Source organism: Bombina bombina, chromosome 2, assembly GCF_027579735.1.
Source record: "Bombina bombina isolate aBomBom1 chromosome 2, aBomBom1.pri, whole genome shotgun sequence".
Classification (NCBI taxonomy): domain Eukaryota; kingdom Metazoa; phylum Chordata; class Amphibia; order Anura; family Bombinatoridae; genus Bombina; species Bombina bombina.
The window spans coordinates 755653176-755680301 of NC_069500.1; the positions used below are offsets into that span (position 1 = coordinate 755653176).

At 39.5% G+C, this 27126-nt stretch overlaps 1 protein-coding gene across 1 annotated transcript in view; it reads left to right on the forward strand.

Annotated features, from left to right (window-relative positions):
* MAP1S (microtubule associated protein 1S) overlaps positions 1–27126 on the forward strand; it is a 214921-nt gene that overhangs the window by 99049 nt on the left and 88746 nt on the right. The window contains exon 3 of the mRNA XM_053702868.1: positions 7388–7470. Within this exon, the coding sequence (XP_053558843.1) occupies positions 7388–7470 (83 nt within the window). The remainder of the gene's footprint in view (positions 1–7387; positions 7471–27126) is intronic.

Below are 27126 nucleotides of genomic sequence, written 5' to 3' on the forward strand. Positions count from 1 at the left end.
AGAAAGCCTGTGACTATGAAGATTTACCATAAGATATGGCACAAATATATCCGTTGGTGCGAATCCAAGGGATGTTCTTGGAGTAAAATCAAAATTCCTAGGATTCTTTCCATTCTCCAAGAGGGTTTGGAGAAAGGTCTGTCAGCTAGTTCTCTAAAGGGACAGATATCTGCTCTGTCTGTCTTGTTGCACAAACGTCTGGCAGCCGTGCCAGATGTACAAGCTTTTGTACAGGCGTTAGTCAGAATCAAGCCTGTTTACAGACCTATGACTCCTCCATGGAGTCTATACTTAGTTCTTTCAGTTCTTCAAGGGGTTCCGTTTGAACCTTTGCATTCCATAGATATTAAGTTACTTTCTTGGAAAGTTCTGTTTTTGGTTGATATTTCTTCTGCTAGAAGAGTTTCTGAATTATCTGCTTTGCAGTGTACTTCTCCCTATCTGGTGTTCCATGCAGATAAGGTAGTTTTACGTACCAAGCCTGGTTTTCTTCCAAAAGTAGTTTCCAACAGGAATATTAACCAGGAAATAGTTGTTCCTTCTCTATGTCCGAATCCAGTTTCAAAGAAGGAACGTTTGTTACACAACCTAGATGTGGTCCGTGCTTTAAAATTCTATTTAGAAGCAACAAAGGATTTCAGACAAACATCATCCTTGTTTGTCGTTTATTCTGGTAAGAGGAGAGGGCAGAAAGCTACTGCTACCTCTTTCCTTTTGGCTGAAAAGCATCATCCGATTGGCTTATGAGACTGCCGGACGGCAGCCTCCTGAACGAATTACAGCTCACTCTACTAGAGCCGTGGCTTCCACATGGGCCTTCAAGAACGAGGCTTCTGTTGATCAGATCTGTAAGGCAGCGACTTGGTCTTCTCTGCATACTTTTGCCAAATTTTACAAATTAGATACTTATGCTTCTTCGGAGGCTGTTTTTGGGAGAAAGGTGTTGCAAGCTGTGGTGCCTTCCGTTTAGGTAACCTGACTTGTTCCCTCCCTTCATCCGTGTCCTAAAGCTTTGGTATTGGTTCCCACAAGTAAGGATGAAGCCGTGGACCGGACACACCAATGTAGGAGAAAACAGAATTTATGTTTACCTGATAAATTTCTTTCTCCTACGGTGTGTCCGGTCCACGGCCCGCCCTGGCTTTTAGTCAGGTTTAAAATGTTTTATTTCTGTACACTAGTCACCACGGCACCCTATGGTTTCTCCTTTTTCTCCTAATCGTCGGTCGAATGACTGGGGGGGCGGAGCCAGAGGGGGAGCTATATGGACAGCTTTTGCTGTGCTCTTTTTGCCATTTCCTGTTTGGGAAGAGAATATTCCCACAAGTAAGAATGAAGCCGTGGACCGGACACACCGTAGGAGAAAGAAATTTATCAGGTAAACATAAATTCTGTTTTAGGAGACACGGACACATACATAAATTTATATATATATAAAAATATTTATCTTTCACTCCTCACAGTCAGTCCTTGGTTAAAGCCTGCCACTTCCACCTTAAAAACATTGCTAAAATTAGACATTTCCTTACACAAGACACAACTAAGATTTTCATTCACTCTCTCATCCTTTCCTGCCTCGATTACTGCAACTCTGTCCTCTCTGGTCTCCCCACCTGCCGCCTAGCTCCTTTACAATCCATAATAATTGCCTCTGCCAGGTTCATCCTACTTACACGTCGCTCTTCATCTGCTGCACCTCTCTGCCAATCCCTTCACTGGCTTGCTTTTGCCTCTAGGATTAAACACAAAATTCTCACACTGACATACAAAGCCCTCAACTGCACTGCTCCCCCCTATATCTCAGACCTTGTCTCCAGATACTCTCCCTCCCGTCCCCTTCACTCTGCTCATGACCTCCTACTCTCCTCCTCCTCTTGTTACCTCATCACACTCTCGTTTACAGGATGTCGTAGAAACTTGTGATCCAATTGTTGGGACAACAGCACCAAAGGTAAAGGTAAATCTCTGTAAAGTGCACGAAAAAGCGGAGTATTGCTCAGACTGGCTCCCATCTTATGGAACTCTGCCTCGCTCCACAAGACTCTCCCCTAGTTTTGAAAACTCAAGCGCTCCCTAAAACCTTTACTGTTTAGGGATGCATACAATCTACACTAACCTTTCTTTATACCAGTTCCTCTCCTCCATTGCTATCCCCTGAATCCCTGAAGTGTCCAGCTGTTCGTAGGTCACCTTCTTAAGAGCTGACTACAACAGTGCAACTCTTGGTAGGGCCCTCTACCCATGTGATCCCTATAATTATTTTGTTGTACTCCGCATTTGTTTATAGCGCTGTGGAATGTGTTGGTGCTCTACAACTATAAATGATAATGATAATAATAGTATGTAAGTATGTGCAAGAATTAAAAAGAAGTTTAGTAACACCAATAGCTACTTACTATTTTAATGGGATGTATGAGGTTGATGGGATAAACACAGTTTCTAAATATTTGGTGGAATATTAGGTAAAGACACTAGCATTTCATCATCAAGCATTTTTAAGCTTCCACTTCCTATCCATATATTAAGAGCAGAAGCAGGAATGCACTACTGTGAGCTAGCTCCAAAAAAACAAATCACTTTGACTTCTGACTTCAGCTCAGCGTTTAAGCTGCTGCCCACAGAGCTCTGAGTCCAACTGACTAGTGCCCGCGCTGCAAACACACTGCTGTCCCACTCATTGACTACACATGCAGTCACGAGCCGATTGAGGAGACTAGATGTGCAGTCAGGAGCCAATGTCCCGCCAAAGCTGCCAATGGGAATAGTTTCAGTTCCTGGGAGTTGCGCCAATAGGTTAAGATGATCTGTGACCCACTTGGTATCAATCACGTGTCAACCATTTGATATGCGTAGCAGGCGGAAAGTCGGAAACCAAATTTTTTTTTAAAGAAATTAGTGCTAAATCGGGTACACACCTATACACTGCCGCCGACACACTGTGTCACAACACACAGTTTGGAAAGCACTGCCATAGAGGATAGTTGTGCTTTTAAGGATCCTATGGACATAAAGCTTGAGGGGTTACTCAAAAAGATGCATGTACACCAGGGTTTACAGTGATGTGTGCATTGCTACCATCACCAGTGCGGCAGCATATTGGTTTGATGCGTTGTCCGATTCTATTAGGACAGAAACTCCCCTGGATGAGATCCAGGATAGGATAAAAGCTCTTAAATTGGCTAATTCCTTTATTACGGATGCCTCCCTTCAAGTTATCAAGCTGGGAGCAAAGATTTCAGCTTTCTCTGTTCTAGCTCACAGAGCCTTATGGTTAACACCTTGGTCTGCAGATGTATCCTCTAAGTCTAAGCTTTTATCGATTCCTTACAAGGAAATACCTTGTTTGGACCTAGCTTGACAGAAATAATTTCTGATATTACGGGAGGTAAGGGTCATCTTTTCCCGCAGGGTAAGAGAAACAAACGGAAGGGACATCAGAGTAATTTTTGTTCCTTTCGAAATTTCAAGGGAAATTATTCCTCTTCCAAGCAGGAACAGTCTAAACCATCATGGAGACCCAATCGGTCTTTGAATAAGGGGAAACAATCCTAGAAGCCTGCTATTGAATTAGACAGCATGAAGGGTCTGCCCACGATCCGGGACTAGATCTTGTAGGGTGAGACTTTCCTTTTTCACTCAGGCTTGGGCTCGAGATGTTCCGTATCCCTGGGCTGTAGATAAAGTGTCCCAGTGATACAAACTAGAGTTCAAAAGTTTTCCTCCCAGAGGCAGGTTTCTGCTTTCAAGATTATCTGTAGACCCGACAAAGAGAGACTTTTTTACACTGTGTAAGAGACCTCTCCGATCTGGGAGTCATAGTTCCTGTTCCGTTGCAGGAACAAGGTCGGGGATTTTATTCCAATCTGTTCGTGGCTCCCAAAAACGAGGGAGCCTTTAGACCAATTTTGGACCTCCAAGAGTCTAAACAAATTCCTCAGAGTACCATCCTTCAAGATGGAAAATATTCATTCCATTCTTCCTTTGGTCATGACAACAGTGGATTTAAAGGACGCGTACCTGCATGTTCTTATTCACAAGGATCATCGCAAGTTTCTAAGGTTTGCATATCTAGACAAACACTTTTAATTTGTGGCTCTTCCCTTCGGTCTTGCCACAGCTCCCAGAATTTTCTCAAAGATTCTGGGTTCACTGTTGGCGGTGATTTGTTTATGGGGCATTGCAGTGGCGCTTTATCTGGATGACATCCTGGTCCAGGCGCCATCCCTACAACGAGCAGAAATTTTGTTGTCCTTCCTGCAATCTCACGGTTGGAAGGTACATTTGGGAAAGAGCTCCTTAGTTCCAAACACAAGGGTATCTTTCCTAGGAACAATAAGATTCCCTATCAATGAAGCTTTTTCTGACAGAAGTCAGGAAATCAAAGTCCACTACTCGGCCATCAGTAGCTCAGTGCATGGAGGTAATCGGGCTGATGGTGGTAGCAATGGACATCATCCCGTTTGCTCAGTTCCATCTCAGACCTCTGCAGTTAAACATGCTCAGGCAATGGAACAGAGATTATGTGGATTTGTCTCCTCGAATACTACTGGAGCAGAAGACAAGGGATTCTCTTCCATGGTGGTTGTCTCTGGATCATCTCTCCCAGGGAACCTGCTTTTGCAGACCATCTTGGGTGATTGTGACAACAAACGCCAGCCTTCTAGGATGGGGAGCAGTCTGGGGCTCCCTAAAGGCTCAGTGAGTTTGGACTCAGTCTGTTCTACCTTTAAACATTCTGGAGGTGAGAGCGATCTTCAATGCTTTTCTGGCCTGGCCCCAGTTAGCCTCGGTCCAGTTAATCAGGTTCCAGTCGGACAACATAACTTCTGTGGCTTACATCAATCATTATGGAGAAACGAGTTGTTCCTTAGCGATGACAGAGGTAACCAGAATAATTCAGTTGCTGGAAGCCCATTCTTGCATTCTGTCGGCGATCCACATCCCAGCGGTAGACAACTGGGAGGCGGACTTCCTGAGCAGGCAGACCTTTCATCCATGGGAGTGGGAACTCCCATCCGGGAGTGTTCTCCAGCCTGAATCTCAAGTGGGGTCAGCCGGTATTAGATCTCATGGCATCTCGACAGAATGCCAAGCTCCCGAGGTACGGGTCGAGGTCCAGGGACTCAGGCGGAACTGGTAGATGCCCTGGCCGTACCTTGGACCTTCAGTCTAGCATACCTATTTCCTCAGTTTGCTCTTCTTCCTCTGGTCATTGCTCGAGTCAAGCAGGAGAGGGCCTCGGTGGTCCTCATTGTACTGGCTTGGCCTTGCAGGATTTGGTATGCAGATCTGGTGGACATTTCGTTCCTGCCACCTTGTAGACTTCCATTGAGGAAGGACCTGCTAATTCAAGGACCCTTCCTTCACCCAAATCTAGTTTTTCTGAAGCTGACTGCTTGGAGATTGAACGCTTAGTTTTATCCAAGTGGGGCTTTTCTGACTCGGTGATAGAGACCATGATTCAGGCTCGTAAACCTGTAACTAGAAAGATGTACCATAAGATATGGCGTAAATATCTCTATTGGTGCGAATCCAAGGGCTACTCCTGGAGTAGAGTCAGGATTCCTAGAATATTGTCTTTTCTCCAAGAGGGTTTGGAGAAAAGGATTATCGACAAGCTCCCTAAAGGGTCAAATTTCTGCCTTATCAATTTTATTACACAAACGTCTGGCAGATGTTCCAGATGTGCAATCCTTTTATCAGGCCTATGTTCAAGACAGTTACTCCTCCATTGAGTCTTAATTTGGCTCTGAGTTCTTCAAGGGTTCATTTGAGCCTATGCATTCCTTAGATATTAAGTTGTTATCTTGGAAAGTTTTATTTCTTGTTGCTATTTCTTCTGCTCGCAGAGTATCGGAGCTCTCGGCATTGCAGTACGAGTCCCCTTACCTTATATTTCATTCAGATAAGGTAGTTTTACGTAATAAATTAGGATTTTTTCCTAAAGTTGTTTCTGATCGGAACATTAATCAGGAGATTGTTGTTCCTTCCTTGTGGCCTAATCCTACTTCTCAGAAGGAACGGCTTCTGCACAATTTGTACGTGGTTCGTGCTTTAAAATTTTACCTGCAGGCAATTAAGGATTTTCGTCAGTCTGCTGCCTTGTTTGTGGTTTTCTCAGAAAAACGTAAGGGACAGAAAGCTACGGCTACTTCTTTTTGGCAGAAGAGTAATATACGTTTTGCATATGAGACTGTCGGACAGCAGCCTCCAGAGAGTGTTACGGCTCATTCCACGAGGGCTGTTGCTCCCTCATGAGCATTCAAAAATGAAGCTTCTGTGGAACGAATTTGCAAGGCTGCAACTTGGTCCTCTCCACACTTTTTCAAAATTCTACAAATTTGACACTTTTGCCTCGGCTGAGGCTGCTTTTGGGAGAATGCAGTGGTGCTTCCCGTTTAGGTTCCCTGTCTTGTCCCTCCCGTATCATTTGGGTATTGATTCCCAATAGTAATTAAGATGATCCATGGACTTATCGTGTCATTAAAAAGAAAATTTAAGCTTACCTGATAAATTTATTTTTTTAAGCAAGTCCACGGCCCGCCCTGTTTTTGATAGACCGATTGTTAGTTATTATAAACTTCAGGCACCTATGCACCTTGTTACTTCCTTTCTCTCCTTTACTTCGGTTGAATGACTGAGTTGAGAGGGAAGGGAGGTGATATTTAACAGCTTTGCTGCGGTGCTCTTTGCCGCCTCCTGCAGGAGTGGTATTCCCAATAGTAATTAAGATGATAAATTTATCAGGTAAGCATAAATTTTCTTTTTTTGTTTTTGCAGCTAAAGCCAATTTAGGTACAGATATATATGTAGCATGTTTTGCCTTAATATGAAAATGTAAAGTATCTTGCTGAGCTATGAAGGTGCTTACGGTTCCTTTTTAAGCATGTTGACTTGTGGTGTTCCTTGAATCTAACACTATATCTGTCATTTAGTGGGACATTAAACTCAAAAATATATTGAAATGGTTGGGAGATTACATGAACAAAGGGGATAACATAAATAATAATTTAGCTCTCAGAAATGGAAATATACACTGCAGACTCAATGCTAACCCTACTACACATCTTTCCCTCATCCGCTTGAACAGAAAACTGCAAAATAATGCACTTTATGCTAACATAATTCAGAGTGAGATAATGGCTACTCTGGCACTTGTTTGCTAATAAATTTGTTCATAACTGGAATCCCTTTCTATAGCTCATAAATGTTTTCATGGACATCATTACATATTTTCCGCAAAATACCAAAGCCAGACTGGTGTGAAACCAGACAACTGTGACTGTAAATTAATCAAAACATAGATGTTATGCTACAAGTGGTATATGAAATTAAAGATATAGGGGACAAATGTATAATTTTTTTTTTTTTTCCCCATCTTCTATAGGACATAGAAGTCTGCACCATACAGGGGAAGATTTAGAGACCCTTGTTTTAATCAACCCATCTAAGAAGTTTGTCTGTGATGAGGTACATTTTTCCTATAATTTATATATTGCTCGTTACTCTAGGGATGATTTTGTATGTGAGAGATACCTACACTGCTGCTGTTTTATTCAAGACGCTCATACTGATACAGCAGTTCTGAACCACTGCAGCTGCCGTAGCTTTGTGATGTACAGAGGCTTCAACGGTGCATGCATATTGCACCAAGGCACTACCTAGGTAGCCCACTGTGATGGGACTTGTATAATTTGAGTCCCACGATTTGGAAAATGACTGATTTTATTATAAAAATTGCACAAAACAAGGGAGAAGTGTGAATTGTACTATCTTTGAATTACTTTAAAAAAAAAAATGTTTTGAGTTTTATGTCTTTTTTTAAATGTATGGAGTGCAGAAACTTAAAAATAGCTTCAACACATGGATGTGACCTGAGAAAGCCCTGCAGGGTGAAATGCCTTGATTGTTTTAAGCCTTATTACTGTGATACCCCGGTGGAGCTCTGCATTTGTGGAAGTGTAGGGGATGCTACTCAAACACACTGAAACCCATTGCTGCATACAAGCCATTATATTTCTCCGATCTTGAGGTTATGAGAAATATAATGTATCCGGGTGCAAGCAGGAGCAGTGTTCTCTCACTGCTAAACAAAGAGGAACAAAAAAAGCTGCAGCACTAAATTGCTAAAAAATTCCTTAATTGTAAGATGCTTTAAAACATGCTAGTACACAAGGAGATGACTTGTACACAAACCTCTTTTGCGATTTGCGCCTACAACTGACACTTAATCAAGGATGACATCTGTACCGTCCATTAGGCTGTTTTCTGACTGGCTTACCACTTTTGACTTCTTCAACTATAGATAAGAGATCACACGTGTAATGATCTCTTATCTTTAGTTGAAGAAGTGAAAAGTGGTAAGCCAGTCAGAAAATAATTTTCCTTAATATAAGGAGTCAACAGCGTCATTCCTTACTGTTGGGAAATACTGAACCTGGCTACCAAGAGGAGGCAAAGACACCCCAGCCAAAGGCTTAAATACATCTCCCACCCCCAGTCATTATTCACCTTTCATCACAGGAGGAGGGCAGAGAAGTGTCAGAAGATTATGGAGTCGTTCATTAGAAAGGGTATCTGCCCTTCGATATGGGACTGGAGTTTTAAGTAGTCTTGTCAGCCTCTCAGTGAGAGCATTGACGAAAGTAAGGGACGAAAGTTAGCTCTGGAGATGCAGGGAGAGTCTTTTTGTGAACCCATCCAGACTGCCTGCTAACGGCTCCTAAGCAATCGGTAATTCACTGCCTGCTTGTTTTTCTCACTCAAGTCCATGTCAGGAGTGATTCTACAAGACTGTCACACTTGAGAGGCTGTGTTTCTGTTCTACAGCATGGATTCTGGTAAGATAGTTTTATTTTTTACATATGTTGTAAACGCTAGAAGACAGGGTCACAGTGTGGCTCCTTTTATCTTAATAGAATCATGGGTTAATATCTCCTGAGGGGGATTATTGAACAGTGGGGATTAATCAAATGTGATGCTTTGATTTTATGCTGCTTTATGTGGGATATTTATTGGGCTCATAGACTTTGTGGCTGGAACGCACAGGCTTTTACTTTCACTTTGAGTGCGGCGTAGCTTGATGCACTTTTTCTCATAGCAGGTGCGGTCCTGCCTTGCGCACCATGTGACCGGGTGTGGTCTCGCTTTCATTTCTTTCATGTAATTGGCAAGAGTCCATGAGCTAGTGACGTATTGGATATACATTCCTACCAGGAGGGGCAAAGTTTCCCAAATCTCAAAATGCCTATAAATACACCCCTCACCACACCCACAAATCAGTTTTACAAACTTTGCCTCCCATGGAGGTGGTGAAGTAAATTTTTGCTAGATTCTACGTTGATATGCGCTTCGCAGCAGGCTGGAGCCCGGTTTTCCTCTCAGTGTGCAGTGAATGTCAGAGGGATGTGAAGAGAGTATTGCCTATTTGAATTCAATGATCTCCTTATACGGGGTCTATTTCATAGGTTCTCTGTTATCGGTCGTAGAGATTCATCTCTTACGTCCCTTTTCAGATCGACGATCTACTCTTATACATACCATTACCTCTACTGATTCTCGTTTCAGTACTGGTTTGGCTTTCTACTACATGTAGATGAGTGTCCTGGGGTAAGTAAGTCTTATTTTCTGTGACACTCTAAGCTATGGTTGGGCACTTTTATATAAAGTTCTAAATATGTGTTTAAACATTTATTTGCCTTGATTCAGGATGTTCAACGTTCCGTATTTCAGACAGTCAGTTTCATATTTGGGATAATGCATATGAATCAATCAATTTTTTCTTACCTTAAAATTTGACTTTTTTTTCCTGTGGGCTGTTAGGCTCGCGGGGGCTGAAAATGCTTCATTCTTGGCGCGGACTTTCTTGGCGCAAAAAATTTCTTGTCATTTCCGGCGTCATACGTGTCGCCGGAAGTTGCGTCATTTATTTTACGTTTTTTGCGCCAAAAAATGTCGGCGTTACCGGATGTGGCGTCATTTTTGGCGCCAAAAGCATTTTTGCCGCCAAATAATGTGGGCGGCTTTTTTGGCGCTAAAAAATTTGAGTGTCATTGTTGTCTCCACAATATTTAAGTCTCATTGTTTATTGCTTCTGGTTGCTAGAAGCTTGTTCATTGGCATTTTTTTTTCCCATTCCTGAAACTGTCATTTAAGGAATTTGATCAATTTTGCTTTATATGTTGTTTTTTCTATTACATATTGCAAGATGTCTCAGATTGTCCCTGAATCAGAAGCCACTTCTGGAAAAACGCTTAACTGAGTTTCAGTTCTACCAAAGCTAAGTTAATTTATTTTAAATGTTATAAATGTTTATCTTTAGCTATGGTTTGTAATAAGTTATTATGATATACTTTTACATGCAGAATCCATTAGTATTTATGCTTTATATATTGCCTTTCTTACATCTTATGTACAAGAAATATTTAGAAGATTTATAAGAAATATTTTTCTGATTCTATTTTAAAGGCTTTGTCTGACTTCGTGCCTTCTAATAAAATTTTTAGGTCTTTTTCACTTTAATTATTGAAGTTTCAAATGACCAACAACATACTGATTTATCCTTCTCTGATGATGTTTTTTTCTCTTTCAGAAATTCTCTTCATCAGATATTGACACTAACAAATCTACTTTTTTTATTTTTTTATTATTAAAGTACATTTGTTCTTTGTTGAAAAGGTGTTGATTATTTTGGATATTAAGGTAACTAGTTCTTTAAGACTAGCTGACACTATTTCTGCCTATTTATTCTTCTGTGTTTTCAGAGGTTTTCTTTCCAATTCCCCATACTAGGGAATGGAATAGGCTGAGAATTTTCTTTTATTCCTTCTTCAAAGGTTTTAAACTATATTCTTTGCCAGCAGTTAAATTCAATTTGGAGGGTTCTCCAATTTATTGGGGCTATCTCTACTCCTACTAATTATGCTATTGTTTCTATAGCAAAATAGTATTTATTTTCCTTTAGATAGTTGTATCTTATTTATGGAAAATTATTTAGTTTCAGGTACTTTTCTTGGTCCTGTGATTTATTTGGATATTGCAATTGCTTCATTTTTTCTGCTGTTGTATTTGTCTTGTTGTTTTGCATTTATTGATTATGCAAGTCCACTGTATTGACTGGTCCTTTAAACTGGACTATCATGCTAATAATTACATTTGTGTCTTCATTTTATTGAATATTTTCGCAAATGAGGGTTAATCTATGTCTTTAGCTATTTTAGCTAGAAGAATTTTGTGATTTTTAAAAAAATCCATATTTCATTTCTTCTAAGATAATCAATTATTTGTTTTATAATTGGATTCAATTCTTAACTGTTACTCTGGGCTTCAAGATTGAGTTCTAAGACTAAAACTTTAAGCTTATACTAGTTTGGTTGTTCTTATTAAGGAACGAATTCCTGAGTTCTTTCCCAAGTAACATGTTTATAATTGGAAATTTTTCAGTTCAGCTCCCTAATATTGCGATGTACATGCCGTATTCCAGTAAGGCTAACACTTTCTTTCAGTGTGTTTCTGTCTTATATATTGTGGGTACTGTTGAAGCATGGCTGGGCACCCATGGGGTTCAAGCGCTGCTCAGACCTGGAATCTTCTGGGGTATTTCTTCCAGTTTCTTTTTTAGGAACTGGGTTTTGGAGTTTTATTCAAACTATTCTGCCTTTTTTATGGTCATTGATAGCATTATTTGTTTTCATTAGATACAATAAATGCATATTTTCATTTTTCTGTTTTCATTTAGATTATTTTCTGAGGATGCAGAATCTCATATGATTCACTTTGCTCTTCAGGACATAGTTAGAGGATCTTTTTTTCAAAAGCTCTTGATTCCTCACCTTTTTTAGGTTTCCAGATAGTTTATGTCACTGTCTTTGTCTCTATCAGACAAGGGACAATTTTATTGGGTTCCGTCTGTCGGTACCTTTAGTCTCTATTTCCTTCAGTTGCTATATATGCATAGAAGTTTTAGGTCTTATGGCCACAGCATTGGATTCAATTCCCTTTGCTCATTTTCAATAGAAAGAACCTTTGCAGTCTTTTATGAGTGTTGTTTCTTCAAGAACATGGTTGGAGGATCAATTTACCAAAAAGTTCGTTGATTCCTCAGACAAGGGTAACCTTTTTAGGTTTCCAGATAGATTCAGTGTCCATGACTCTGTCTCTGACGGACAAGAGACGTCTGAAATTGGTTTCAGCTTGTCGAAACCTTCAGTCTCAACCATTCCCTTCGGTAGCCTTATGCATGGAAATTCTAGGTCTTATGACTGCTGCATTGGACTCGATCTCCTTTGCTCGTTTTCACATGCGACCTCTTCAGCTCTGTATGCTGAACCAGTGGTGCAGGGATTATACAAAGATATCTCAATTGATATCTTTAAAACAGATTGTTCGACACCCTCTGATGTGGTGGACAGACCACCATCGTTTAGTTCAGGGGGCTTCTTTTGTTCTTCCAACCTGGACTGTGATCTCAACAGATGCAAGTCTGACAGGTTGGGGAGCTGTATGGGGGTTTCTGACAGCACAAGGGGTTTGGGAATCTCAGGTGGTGAGATTACCAATCAACATTTTGGAACTCCGTGCAATTTTCAGAGCTCTTCAGTCGTAGCCTCTTCTAAAGAGAGAGTCGTTCATTTGTTTCCAGACGGACAATGTCACAACCGTGGCATATGTCAATCATCAAGGAGGGACTCACGGTCCTCTGGCTATAAAAGAAGTATCTCGAATACTTGTATGGGCGGAATCCAGCTCCTGTCTAATTTCTGCGGTTCATATCCCAGGTATAGACAATTGGGAAGCGAATTATCTCAGTCGCCAAACGCTACATGCGGGCGAATTGTTTCTTCACCCAGAGGTATTTCTTCAGATTGTTCAAATATGGGGACTTCCAGAAATAGATCTGATGGCTTCTCATCTAAACAAGAAGCTTCCCAGGTATTTGTCCAGATCCAGGGATCCTCAGGCGGAAACAGTGGATGCATTGTCACTTCCTTGGAAGTATCATCCTGCTTATATCTTTCCGCCTCTAGTTCTTCCAAGAGTGATTTCCAAAATTCTAACGGAGCGTTCGTTTATTCTGCTGGTGGCTCCAGCATGGCCTCACAGGTTTTGGTATGCGGATCTTGTCCGGATGGCTCCTTGCCAACCGTGGACTCTTCCGTTAAGACCAGACCTTCTATCGCAAGGTCCTTTTTTCCATCAGGATCTCAAATCATCAATTTGAAGGTATGGAGATTGAACGCTTGATTCTCAGTCATAGAGGTTTCTCTGATTAATACTATGTTACAGGCTCGTAAATCTGTATCTAGGATGATATATTATCGAGTCTGGAAGACTTACATTTCTTGGTGTTTTTCTCATCTTTTTTTCTTGGCATTCTTTTAGAATTCCTAGAATTTTACAGTTTCTTCAGGATGGTTTGGATAAAGGTTTGTCTGCAAGTTCCTTGAAAGGACAAATCTCTGCTCTTTCTGTTCTTTTTCACAGAAAGATTGCTAGTCTTCCTGATATTTATTGTTTTGTACAAGCTTTGGTTCGTATAAAACCTGTCATTAAGTCAATTTCTCCTCCTTGGAGTTTGAATTTGGTTCTAGGGGCTCTTCAAGCTCCTCCGTTTGAACCTATGCATTCGCTGGATATTAAATTACTTTCTTGGAAAGTTTTGTTTCTTTTGGCCATCTCTTCTGCTAGAAGAGTTTCTGAATTATCTGCTCTTTCTTGTGAGTCTCCTTTTCTGATTTTTCATCAGGATAAGGCGGTTTTGCGAACTTCATTTAAATTTTTACCTAAGGTTGTGAATTCTAACAACATTAGTAGAGAAATTGTAGTTCCTTCATTGTGTCCTAATCCTAAAATCTCTAAGGAAAGATCGTTGCATTCTTTGGATGTAGTTAGAGCTTTGAAATATTATGTTGAAGCTACTAAGATTTCCGGAAGACTTCTAATCTATTTGTTATCTTTTCTGTTTCAAGGGAAGGTCAGAAGGCTTCTGCCATTTCTTTGGCATCGTGGTTAAAGTCTTTGATTCATCATGCTTATGTTGAGTCGGGTAGAACTCCGCCTCAAAGGATTACAGCTCATTCAACTAGGTCAGTCTCTACTACCTGGGCATTTAGGAATGAAGCTTCGGTTGTTCAGATTTGCAAAGCAGCAACTTGGTCTTCTTTGCATACTTTTACTAAATTCTACCATTTTGATGTGTTTTCTTCCTCAGAAGCAGTCTTTGGTAGAAAAGTACTTCAGGCAGCTTTTTCAGTTTGATTCTTCTGCTTATATTTTCAATTATAAGATTTAAACTTTGTTTTGGGTGTGGATTATTTTTCTGCGGAATTGGCTGTCTTTATTTTATCCCTCCCTCTCTAGTGACTCTTGCGGGGAAGATCCACATCTTGGGTATTCATTATCCCATACGTCACTAGCTCATGGACTCTTGCTAATTACATGAAAGAAAACATAATTTATGTAAGAACTTACCTGATAAATTCATTTCTTTCATATTAGCAAGAGTCCATGAGGCCCACCCTTTTTTGTGGTGGTTATGATTTTTTTGTATAAAGCACAATTATTCCAATTCCTTATTTTTTATGCTTTCGCACTTTTTCTCTTATCACCCCACTTCTTGGCTATTCGTTAAACTGATTTGTGGGTGTGGTGAGGGGTGTATTTATAGGCATTTTGAGGTTTGGGAAACTTTGCCCCTCCTGGTAGGAATGTATATCCCATACGTCACTAGCTCATGGACTCTTGCTAATATGAAAGAAATGAATTTATCAGGTAAGTTCTTACATAAATTATGTTTCTTTCATGTAATTAGCAAGAGTCCATGAGCTAGTGACGTATGGGATATACATTCCTACCAGGAGGGGCAAAGTTTCCCAAACCTCAAAATGCCTATAAATACACCCCTCACCACACCCACAATTCAGTTTTACAAACTTTGCCTCCTATGGAGGTGGTGAAGTAAGTTTGTGCTAGATTCTACGTTGATATGCGCTCCGCAGCAAGTTGGAGCCCGGTTTTCCTCTCAGCGTGCAGTGAATGTCAGAGGGATGTGAGGAGAGTATTGCCTATTTGAATGCAATGATCTCCTTCTACGGGGTCTATTTCATAGGTTCTCTGTTATCGGTCGTAGAGATTCATCTCTTACCTCCCTTTTCAGATCGACGATATACTCTTATATATATATATATATATATATATATATATATATATATATATATATATATATATATACCATTACCTCTGCTGATTTTCGTTTCAGTACTGGTTTGGCTTTCTACAAACATGTAGATGAGTGTCCTGGGGTAAGTAAATCTTATTTTCTGTGACACTCTAAGCTATGGTTGGGCACTTTATTTATAAAGTTCTAAATATATGTATTCAAACATTTATTTGCCTTGACTCAGGATGTTCAACATTCCTTATTTTCAGACAGTCGGTTTCATATTTGGGATAATGCATTTGAATCAATCATTTTTTCTTACCTTAAAAAATTTGACTCTTTTTTTCCCTGTGGGCTGTTAGGCTCGCGGGGGCTGAAAATGCTTCATTTTATTGCGTCATTCTTGGCGCAGACTTTTTTGGCGCAAAAAATCTTTTCTGTTTCCGGCGTCATACGTGTCGCCGGAAGTTGCGTCATTTTTGACGTCCTTTTGCGCCAAAAATGTCGGCGTTCCGGATGTGGCGTCATTTTTGGCGCCAAAAAGCATTTAGGCGCCAAATAATGTGGGCGTCTTATTTGGCGCTAAAAAATATGGGCGTCGCTTTTGTCTCCACATTATTTCAGTCTCATTTTTTCTTTGCTTCTGGTTACTAGAAGCTTGTTTATTGGCATTTTTTCCCATTCCTGAAACTGTCATTTAAGGAATTTGATCAATTTTGCTTTATATGTTTTTTCTCTTACATATTGCAAGATGTCTCACGTTGCATCTGAGTCAGAAGATACTTCAGGAAAATCGCTGTCTAGTGCTGGAACTACCAAAGCTAAGTGTATCTGCTGTAAACTTTTGGTAGCTATTCCTCCGGCTGTTTGTATTAATTGTCATGACAAACTTGTTAATGCAGATAATATTTCCTTTAGTAATGTACCATTGCCTGTTGCAGTTCCTTCAACATCTAAGGTGCAGAATGTTCCTGATAACATAAGAGATTTTGTTTCTGAATCCATCAAGAAGGCTATGTCTGTTATTTCTCCTTCTAGTAAACATAAAAAATCTTTTAAAACTTCTCTCTCTACAGATGAATTTTTAAATGAACATCATCATTCTGATTCTGATGACTCTTCTGGTTCAGAGTATTCTGTCTCAGAGATTGATGCTGATAAATCTTCATATTTATTTAAAATGGAATTTATTCGTTCTTTACTTAAAGAAGTACTAATTGCTTTGGAAATAGAGGATTCTGGTCCTCTTGATACTAATTCTAAACGTTTAGATAAGGTATTTAAATCTCCTGTGGTTATTCCAGAAGTTTTTCCTGTTCCTAATGCTATTTCTGAAGTAATTTCCAGAGAATGGGATAAATTGGGTAATTCATTTACTCCTTCTAAACGTTTTAAGCAATTATATCCTGTGCCGTCTGACAGATTAGAATTTTGGGATAAAATCCCTAAAGTTGATGGGGCTATTTCTACCCTTGCTAAACGTACTACTATTCTACGTCAGATGGTACTTCGTTTAAGGATCCTTTAGATAGGAAAATTTAATCCTTTCTAAGAAAAGCTTATCTGTGTTCAGGTAATCTTCTTAGACCTGCTATATCATTGGCTGATGTTGCTGCAGCTTCAACTTTTTGGTTGGAGACTTTAGCGCAACAAGTAACAGATCATGATTCTCATAATATTATTTTTCTTCTTCAGCATGCTAATAATTTTATCTGTGATGCCATTTTTGATATTATCAGAGTTGATGTCAGGTTTATGTCTCTAGCTATTTTAGCTAGAAGAGCTTTATGGCTTAAAACTTGGAATGCTGATATGGCTTCTAAATCAACTCTACTTTCCATTTCTTTCCAGGGTAATAAATTATTTGGTTCTCAGTTGGATTCTATTATCTCAACTGTTACTGGTGGGAAAGGAACTTTTTTACCACAGGATAAAAAATCTAAGGGTAAAAACAGGGCTAATAATCGTTTTCGTTCCTTTCCTTTCAACAAAGAACAAAAGCCTGATCCTTCATCCTCAGGAGCAGTTTCAGTTTGGAAACCATCTCCAGTCTGGAATAAATCCAAGCCTTCTAGAAAGGCAAAGCCTGCTTCTAAGTCCACATAAAGGTGCGGCCCTCATTCCAGCTCAGCTGGTAGGGGGCAGGTTACGTTTTTTCAAAGAAATTTGGATCAATTCTGTTCACAATCTTTGGATTCAGAACATTGTTTCAGAAGGGTACAGAATTGGTTTCAAAATGAGACCTCCTGCAAAGAGATTTTTTCTTTCCCGTGTCCCAGTAAATCCAGTGAAAGCTCAAGCATTTCTGAATTGTGTTTCAGATCTAGAGTTGGCTGGAGTAATTATGCCAGTTCCAGTTCTGGAACAGGGGATGGGGTTTTATTCAGATCTCTTCATTGTACCAAAGAAGGAGAATTCCTTCAGACCAGTTCTGGATCTAAAAATATTGAATCGTTATGTAAGGATACCAACGTTCAAAATGGTAACTGTAAGGACTATCTTGCCTTTTGTTCAGCAAGGGCATTATATGTCCACAATAGATTTACAGGATGCATATCTGCATATTCCGATTCATCCAGATCATTATCAGTTCCTGAGATTCTCTTTTCTGGACAAGCATTACCAGTTTGTGGCTCTGCCGTTTGGCCTAGCTGCAGCTCCAAGAATTTTTACAAAGGTTCTCGGTGCCCTTCTGTCTGTAATCAGAGAACAGGGTATTGTGGTATTTCCTTATTTGGACGATATCTTGGTACTTGCTCAGTCTTTACATTTTAGCAGAATCTCATACGAATCGACTTGTGTTGTTTCTTCAAGATCATGGTTGGAGGATCAATTCACCAAAAAGTTCATTGATTCCTCAGACAAGGGTAACCTTTCTGGGTTTCCAGATAGATTCAGTGTCCATGACTCTGTCTTTAACAGACAAGAGACGTCTAAAATTGATTTCAGCTTGTCGAAACCTTCAGTCACAATCATTCCCTTCGGTAGCCTTATGCATGGAAATTCTAGGTCTTATGACTGCTGCATCGGACGCGATCCCCTTTGCTTGTTTTCACATGCGACCTCTTCAGCTCTGTATGCTGAATCAATGGTGCAAGGATTACACAAAGATATCTCAATTAATATCTTTAAAACCGATTGTACGACACTCTCTAACGTGGTGGACAGATCACCATCGTTTAATTCAGGGGGCTTCTTTTGTGCTTCCGACCTGGACTGTAATTTCAACAGATGCAAGTCTCACAGGTTGGGGAGCTGTGTGGGGATCTCTGACGGCACAAGGAGTTTGGGAATCTCAGGAGGTGAGATTACCGATCAATATTTTGGAACTCCGTGCAATTTTCAGAGCTCTTCAGTCTTGGCCTCTTCTGAAGAGAGAATCGTTCATTTGTTTTCAGACAGACAATGTCACAACTGTGGCATACATCAATCATCAAGGAGGGACTCACAGTCCTCTGGCTATGAAAGAAGTATCTCGAATTCTGGTTTGGGCGGAATCCAGCTCCTGTCTAATCTCTGCGGTTCATATCCCAGGTATAGACAATTGGGAAGCGGATTATCTCAGTCGACAAACGTTGCATCCGGGCGAATGGTCTCTTCACCCAGAGGTATTTCTTCAGATTGTTCAAATGTGGGAGCTTCCAGAAATAGATCTGATGGCGTCTCATCTAAACAAGAAACTTCCCAGGTATCTGTCCAGATCCCGGGATCCTCAGGCGGAAGCAGTGGATGCATTATCACTTCCTTGGAAGTATCATCCTGCTTATATCTTTCCGCCTCTAGTTCTTCTTCCAAGAGTAATCTCCAAGATTCTGAAGGAATGCTCGTTTGTTCTGCTGGTAGCTCCGGCATGGCCTCACAGGTTTTGGTATGCGGATCTTGTCCGGATGGCCTCTTGCCATCCGTGGACTCTTCCGCTACGACCAGACCTTCTGTCGCAAGGTCCTTTTTTCCATCAGGATCTCAAATCCTTAAATTTAAAGGTATGGAGATTGAACGCTTGATTCTTGGTCAAAGAGGTTTCTCTGACTCTGTGATTAATACTATGTTACAGGCTCGTAAATCTGTATCCAGAGAGATATATTATAGAGTCTGGAAGACTTATATTTCTTGGTGTCTTTCTCATAATTTTTCTTGGCATTCTTTTAGAATTCCGAGAATTTTGCAGTTTCTTCAGGATGGTTTAGATAAAGGTTTATCCGCAAGTTCTTTGAAAGGACAAATCTCTGCTCTTTCTGTTCTTTTTCACAGAAAGATTGCTAATCTTCCTGATATTCATTGTTTTGTACAAGCTTTGGTTCGTATAAAACCTGTCATTAAGTCAATTTCTCCTCCTTGGAGTTTGAATTTGGTTCTGGGGGCTCTTCAAGCTCCTCCGTTTGAACCTATGCATTCATTGGACATTAAATTACTTTCTTGGAAAGTTTTGTTCCTTTTGGCAATCTCTTCTACCAGAAGAGTTTCTGAATTATCTGCTCTTTCTTGTGAGTCTCCTTTTCTGATTTTTCATCAGGATAAGGCGGTGTTGCGAACTTCTTTTGAATTTTTACCTAAAGTTGTGAATTCCAACAACATTAGTAGAGAAATTGTGGTTCCTTCATTATGTCCTAATCCTAAGAATTCTAAGGAGAAATCGTTGCATTCTTTGGATGTTGTTAGAGCTTTGAAATATTATGTTGAAGCTACTAAGTCTTTCCGAAAGACTTCTAGTTTATTTGTTATCTTTTCCGGTTCTAGAAAAGGCCAGAAAGCTTCTGCCATTTCTTTGGCATCTTGGTTGAAATCTTTAATTCATCTTGCCTATGTTGAGTTGGGTAAAACTCCGCCTCAAAGGATTACAGCTCATTCTACTAGGTCAGTTTCTACTTCCTGGGCATTTAGGAATGAAGCTTCGGTTGATCAGATTTGCAAAGCAGCAACTTGGTCTTCTTTGCATACTTTTACTAAATTCTACCATTTTGATGTATTTTCTTCTTCTGAAGCAGTTTTTGGTAGAAAAGTACTTCAGGCAGCGGTTTCAGTTTGAATCTTCTGCTTATGTTTTTCATTAAACTTTATTTTGGGTGTGGATTATTTTCAGCAGGAATTGGCTGTCTTTATTTTATCCCTCCCTCTCTAGTGACTCTTGCGTGGAAAGATCCACATCTTGGGTAATCATTATCCCATACGTCACTAGCTCATGGACTCTTGCTAATTACATGAAAGAAAACATAATTTATGTAAGAACTTACCTGATAAATTCATTTCTTTCATATTAGCAAGAGTCCATGAGGCCCGCCCTTTTTTTGTGGTGGTTATGATTTTTGTATAAAGCACAATTATTCCAATTCCTTATTTTATATGCTTTCGCACTTTATCACCCCACTTCTTGGCTATTCGTTAAACTGAATTGTGGGTGTGGTGAGGGGTGTATTTATAGGCATTTTGAGGTTTGGGAAACTTTGCCCCTCCTGGTAGGAATGTATATCCCATACGTCACTAGCTCATGGACTCTTGCTAATATGAAAGAAATGAATTTATCAGGTAAGTTCTTACATAAATTATGTTTTTCCTGACTGAGCTGGCTGTTGGAGAAGACTCTCTTTCTCTGTGTTGTCTGGGTCTAGGAGGTGGTGAGTGCACCAGCCATTGGGAGTATAAAGGTGCTGGTTTTGAGAAATAAAGATCGTTTAATTTCTGTGTCCTACGGTCATTAGCTTAAGTTATGGAGAATTCTGAGATATTAAAGGGTACTCCCTCTATTCCGAATAGTGATACCTGTTTTTATATTGTGAGGAGGCCTTGATATGCCCGCCCTCTCAACTATGTTCCACATGCCTAATATAACACCTAATATATTAGGTGTTACTTAGGTTCCAGGCCCCTCTCAAAATTAACATAACTCCCTCACTTCCCATTGACTTACATTATTAACTGGGTTTCAATTTACAATGGAACATGGAACCTAACCCCGGCGTAAACTGAGGGCTACGTGTGTGTGTGTGTGAATGTATGTGTGTGTGTATGTGTATATATATATATATATGTATATATATATATATATATATATATATATATATATATATATATATATATATTCATACATTTGTTTCTTATACTTATCACTTAATATCATTGTATTGATACAATACTACAAGCATTAATATTTCATTATATTTATCTAAGATATCCCAGTATAGATTATATTTTGGGTTTCTGCACTCAATGATTTGATATAGAATTCCCATTTATTCATAAAGGTTTCCTTCCAATAGTATCATTGGGTATATCATATTTCTCTATTATTAATTGGTTCCAAATTGCTTTTTTAACATAGGAATAGAGGGTTTCTTTTTATCTATCCATAGTTTTATATCCTTTCTTGCTATCAATATAACAATCGTAATGAAGGTTTATATTTAGTTTTTTTTATTTTAGGTATTTGCAATAAAGATTGCTTTTTTATCAAGGTTTATCTTAATTGTAAGTATCTTTGATAACCAAAATGATATCTGTGACCAATATTGAAATGTTTTGGGACATTCCCAAAAATAATGGGACAGATTAGGGGAGCTAGATGAGCATTTTGGGCAAGTTGGATTTACTTCTTTTGTCCATTTGCTTCTCTTTGTTGTTGTAATATAATCATTATGCAATATTCTCTGTTGTGATTCTCTGTCATTTTATTTTGTTTAACTGTATTAATACTATAATATAGCTGTTCTTTAGTAGTTACAAGGTCCGTTACCTGTTTCCATTTATCAATAATTTTTAAAAAGTTATCTTCAATTCTATCAATACATTATATATATATATATATATATATATATATATATATATATATAAATATATAATTTTACAATTGCCTTTTATATATTTTTCATAAATTTCTGTGATATTTTCCTTGCTCACAATTAATAGAAAGGCCAATTTATGCGCATCAAAAGGAATTGTAGTAGGGAGGAAGATTTTTAACATGAAGCTAGCCTATTAGAAAACAGACTGAGATCGAGACAATATTCTAAACGACACATTAAACAGGCAAGGCAACAGGTTAATCTTATTCCAAGAGAGTCAATGCTACTTGATAAATGCAAGAATACTAAAAGTAACTTTCAGGGTATTTACTTCGTAACGGAGTACAGTGCTCAATACCCTGAAGTTTGCAATATTATCAAAAAACATTTTCCTCTCTTAATTGCAGACGACAAGCTCACTGATGTAGTGAAAAATGGCATCAGATGCTCTTACAAAAAATGTGCCACTTTTGGCTTCAATTCTATCACCGACACAACTTAGACCAACCACACAACATACTAGCTCTTGGCTGAGACATCAGGGCATGTATAGATGTGGACACAAAAAGTGTAAGCCATGTGACTATGCACAAATTACGACAGAGTTCAGATCAACTGTAACAGGGACTGTCTATCCTATAAAATCCTGTTTAAATTGTACCAGCACCAACGTCATATTTCTTGTCACCTGCATTCTTTGCAATATTCAATATGTTGGTCTCACGTCTAGGGATGTTAACTCTAGAATAAGAGAACATATCTCCTCCTTAACAAGGGGTACGGCTACAACTCCCTTAGTGCAACATTTTGCCACCAAACACAACTGCTGCCTGAATTCGTTTAGGTGGGCAGCTATAGAAAAAGCCAAGGTCCCTATGAGAGGGGGAGATATAGATAGAGTTCTAGCTAAACGTGAAACCTTTTGGATTTTTCAACTAAAAACCAGGCTCCCCCAAGGTCTAAACTTCAAATTTGATCTGATCAACTTTTGGGAGTAAATTTATTGTCAATATATATGACAATTTATAATACATTGTTTGACTGTTCTATTCACTTACTCTGACATATTCCTATATACCCTGACAGTTTCCCCAGGTGCTCAACTGTAGATACATGTGTACACAATTTTCTCTTCTTCTTTATATTCTCTAACTAGATGTTGCTCATGATCACATGCTTAGATTGCTTGTATTACATGTACTATGTGTCATATACAGTGCAGCTATAGCTGCATAATTTATAACATAGCGATCCAATTGTGGTTTCTCCATATTCATGTAGCATAGTTATAAATCTTATATACGCTTATATATAGTATTGAATTTGTGTACACACCTTTACTGTCTCTCTTCTCTTGTATATTAGCTTAATTTGTATATGGGTGTATTCTCATGTACATTTATATATGTGTATATATGTATATACATCTGTCCCTGCTATTTTTCCTTTTTTTTCTTTTTCCTTTTCTTCTTTATTTCTTTCTTCCTCTTCTTGTTTCTTTCTTTTTCTCTCTCTTTCTTTTTCTTTATCTTTCTTTCTTCCTCTTATTGCAATCGTGGCAGTGCAAGTTATAGTTTATAGTGTGGACACTATTAGTTTACTATCTCTGTGTTTATATCAGTTATTATATTTCTTTACATTGGCTTTTGCCTCATGTATTGTGGCTATATCCAGCCTCTAATATAGGTATTTTAAGTATTCTAAGTCCATAACAGGTCAACATTACTTATCTCGCTGCTAGTCTGTCCCTTTAATATATGTGCTGTCTTTTCAGTCTCTTTTCTCTTTCTTTTTCATCTTTCTTTCACTAACTTTCTTAATACACTTTTACACCTCGCATTTCTTTGATTTCTTCACATCAAACATCTCTTGCTCTAATATATTATGACATGTATAGGGTTAACTTCTATGTGCATGCTAGATGTGCTAAAATGGGCGTACATTTTTAATCCTTGTAGTGTTTTAGCCAATTGGATCGTTTTTCACCCTTTTTAAAGATCACACAGGTTTAGCACCTTAGGCTATGATTACGGCATTTAGCCGAAACATGTAAGCCACTGGTGCTACGCTCATTTCTCCACTCTTTTTTTGGCTGATTTTGTGACCGTGTGAGCTGCGTCTCACTTGAACTTTACTTTTAAAGAATCTAATAAAGAATTGTTTTATCCTATCTACCTGGGACTCCATCCTTTGTTATGTGTCACAATTAATAGAGCCCTATTTGTTGTTTTAAAATAAGATTTAATCTGATTGTAATGTAAATAATTTTTAATTCCAATTTGATATTTGTCAAACAGCTCTTGAATAGAATATATATATATATATATATATATATAAATATAAATATATATATATATATATATATATATATATATATATATATATATATATATATATATATATATATATATATATATAGTAGAGAAGAACTGGATCCAACGGACGGCCTCCGTTGTTAGATGTGATCCAAGAACAGCCGGCACACAGGAAAATTTTTCAAACTCAGATTTATTCACAAAAAAGAGAAACCAAACGTTTCGGCTCTATCGTGAGCCTTTTTCAATGGTATACAGACCGGATAATGTGAACCTACATCCTCCTCCCCTAAATACCAACCCAACACATAGTGATAGCCAATCAGCTTGCAAAGTGGAGCCGCTCCCTCCCGCGTACCTCAAACACACCTGGACATCCAAAACCAGCTGATTCCCAACACGCGCGTCACGGCATAGCGCGCTGTGTGGGAATGTCTGTGTCACAGGTATCCATGGCAAGCACCGGGTAAACACATACCTCCGGTTGTCATGGTGATGCGTACGAGACGTCGCAGCAGCAGCAAAACATCTGATGGGCGTAAATGTACAGTGACAGTGGTAAACAAAAACAAGAGCCCAAGATAATAGCCCCATACAAACATTAGTGCAGCAACTTATGACATAAAAACAGGTATCTATAATACTGGTAATTAGCCACAATTTGTAGACAATAACTAATCAAGCTACAAAAACCAATGATTCAACATATATCACAGCCCTCTATACCCAATCTGGTATCAGGGCTTGTGGGCTGTAGCTGAAAACTCGAAGCTAAAAACGCTAAGGAGATTCATTAACATAGTATTGGCATCGTACTCCAAAGGCGTAGGTAGAAACATATTGTAACCGGATGACTCCCCTAGTGTCCATGGTTATTTGTAACAGCAGCCAAAGTCTATATTGGCATTCAATCCTCGGGATGTTACTGTGTCCAAGGTGAAAATCCACCGGGCCTCCAGTTTCAGCAGTGCTCGTCCTCTGTCCCCCCCTCGCCTATGACGAGGGACATGATCAATAAGAATTACTCGTAGTGAAGCAACACTGTGGCCAGCTTCCAAAAAGTGGCGTGCCACCGGCTGTTCTGACCGTCCCTTATCGATGGCCTGACGGATCGCCGTCTTGTGGTTGGCCAGACGTTCCTTGAATGGTGTCACGGTTTTTCCAATGTAATATTTGGAACATGGGCAAATGATAGCGTAAATCACAAAATCCGTGGAGCAGGTGAGTCTATATTTAATTTTATACCTCTTGTTGTGAGGATGTTGGAAGGTGGTCCCTGCTAGGAGATTATTGCATGTGACACAGCTGCCACATTTGTAGCAACCCGGTTTTCCTCTATTCAGCCACATCTGTTTTTCATAGCAGTGTGTAGGGTCGCTTAGCACCAGCAGGTCCCTCAGATTACTTGCTCGTTTGTACACCACCCTTGGTTCCGGCATATCCTTGAAGGGAAGGCTTGTGTCCTTGGACAACATAAGCCAATTCTTATTAATCACCTCCTGCGTAATCCTCGATCCTGGGGTGTAGGTAGTTATAAAATTCAGTCGTTTAGGTTGTTCACGCCTAACTCTTTTGGTGGTGGCCAAGTCCTGAGTTAAATCCAGTGCCTTACAGCATTGTTGTTCTATCAGCGTTGGTGGGTAGCCCCTCTCCAAGAATTTTTCAGACATTTCAATCAACTGTTTTTCCTTACGGGAGTCATCCGTGTTGTTACGGACCACCCGCAGGAGTTGAGAGGAACTGACACCTTCTTTTTGAAATTTGGGGTGAAAGCTATGGTAGTGGAGAATGGAATTTTTGTCGGTCGGTTTCTTAAACAAAGTGGTTTCTAATCTGTAACCCCTCATGGTTCTGACCTTGGAAATTTCCAAATCCAAAAAATGGATTTTATCCCTGCTGTGTTCCATCTTGAATCTGATGGTTGAGTCAAGGGAATTCAAGCCACTAACCCATTCAACAAGACTCTCTTATGTGCCATTCCACACCAGAAAGACATCATCTATGTACCGTCTGTACATTCTGATGGGGTTCTGTCTGGAGAACACATGATCATCCTCATACATCGCCATGTAAATGTTGGCATAGGATGGGGCCATATTCGACCCCATCGCTGTGCCCATGGTCTGTAAGAAATATTTGTCCTCAAAGCGAAAGTAGTTTTTCTCCAGACAGAACTCCAGCAGATGTAGAATAAATTCAATAGGAGGGCCCGTGTACATGTGGTTGTCTATTAGAATACGTTTTACCATGTCAATGCCATGAGCATGGGGGATCACGGTATATAAACTTACCACGTCCATAGTGACTAAAATGTCAGTTGTGGTCAAGTCATCCATATTTTTCAGCAATTTGATCAATTCTGAAGAATCTTTCAAGTGTGCTGACGTATTCTGTACTACCGGTTGGAGATATGAGTCAATAAACTCTGCCAGCGGTTGCATGAGCGATCCCCTGGCAGAAACAATCGGTCTGCCAGGAGGATCCTCAAGCGATTTATGAATCTTCGGTAGTAGGTAAAGGATAGGACAAATCGGATGTTCTACCGTAAGGAATCCCAGTGCATCATCATTGATGACGCCTGCCTGGTGGGCCAGTCCTAAGAATGAGTCAATTTGTTTTTTAAACAGTAGTGTGGGGTTGGATTGAAGCGGACGATATGTATCGGTGTCTTGTAGTTGTTTATACGCCTCCCCTCTATATTGTGAGTAGTCGAGTATCACGGTGGCACCACCCTTGTCCGCCGGCCTAATAACTATATCCCTGTCAGTAGACAAGGATTTTATGGCCCGTCTCTCTCCACTTGTGAGGTTATCCCTAGCCATGGGTAGATTTTTATGTGATTCTATGAGTGAAGTGGTACAGATGTGGTGAAATGTTT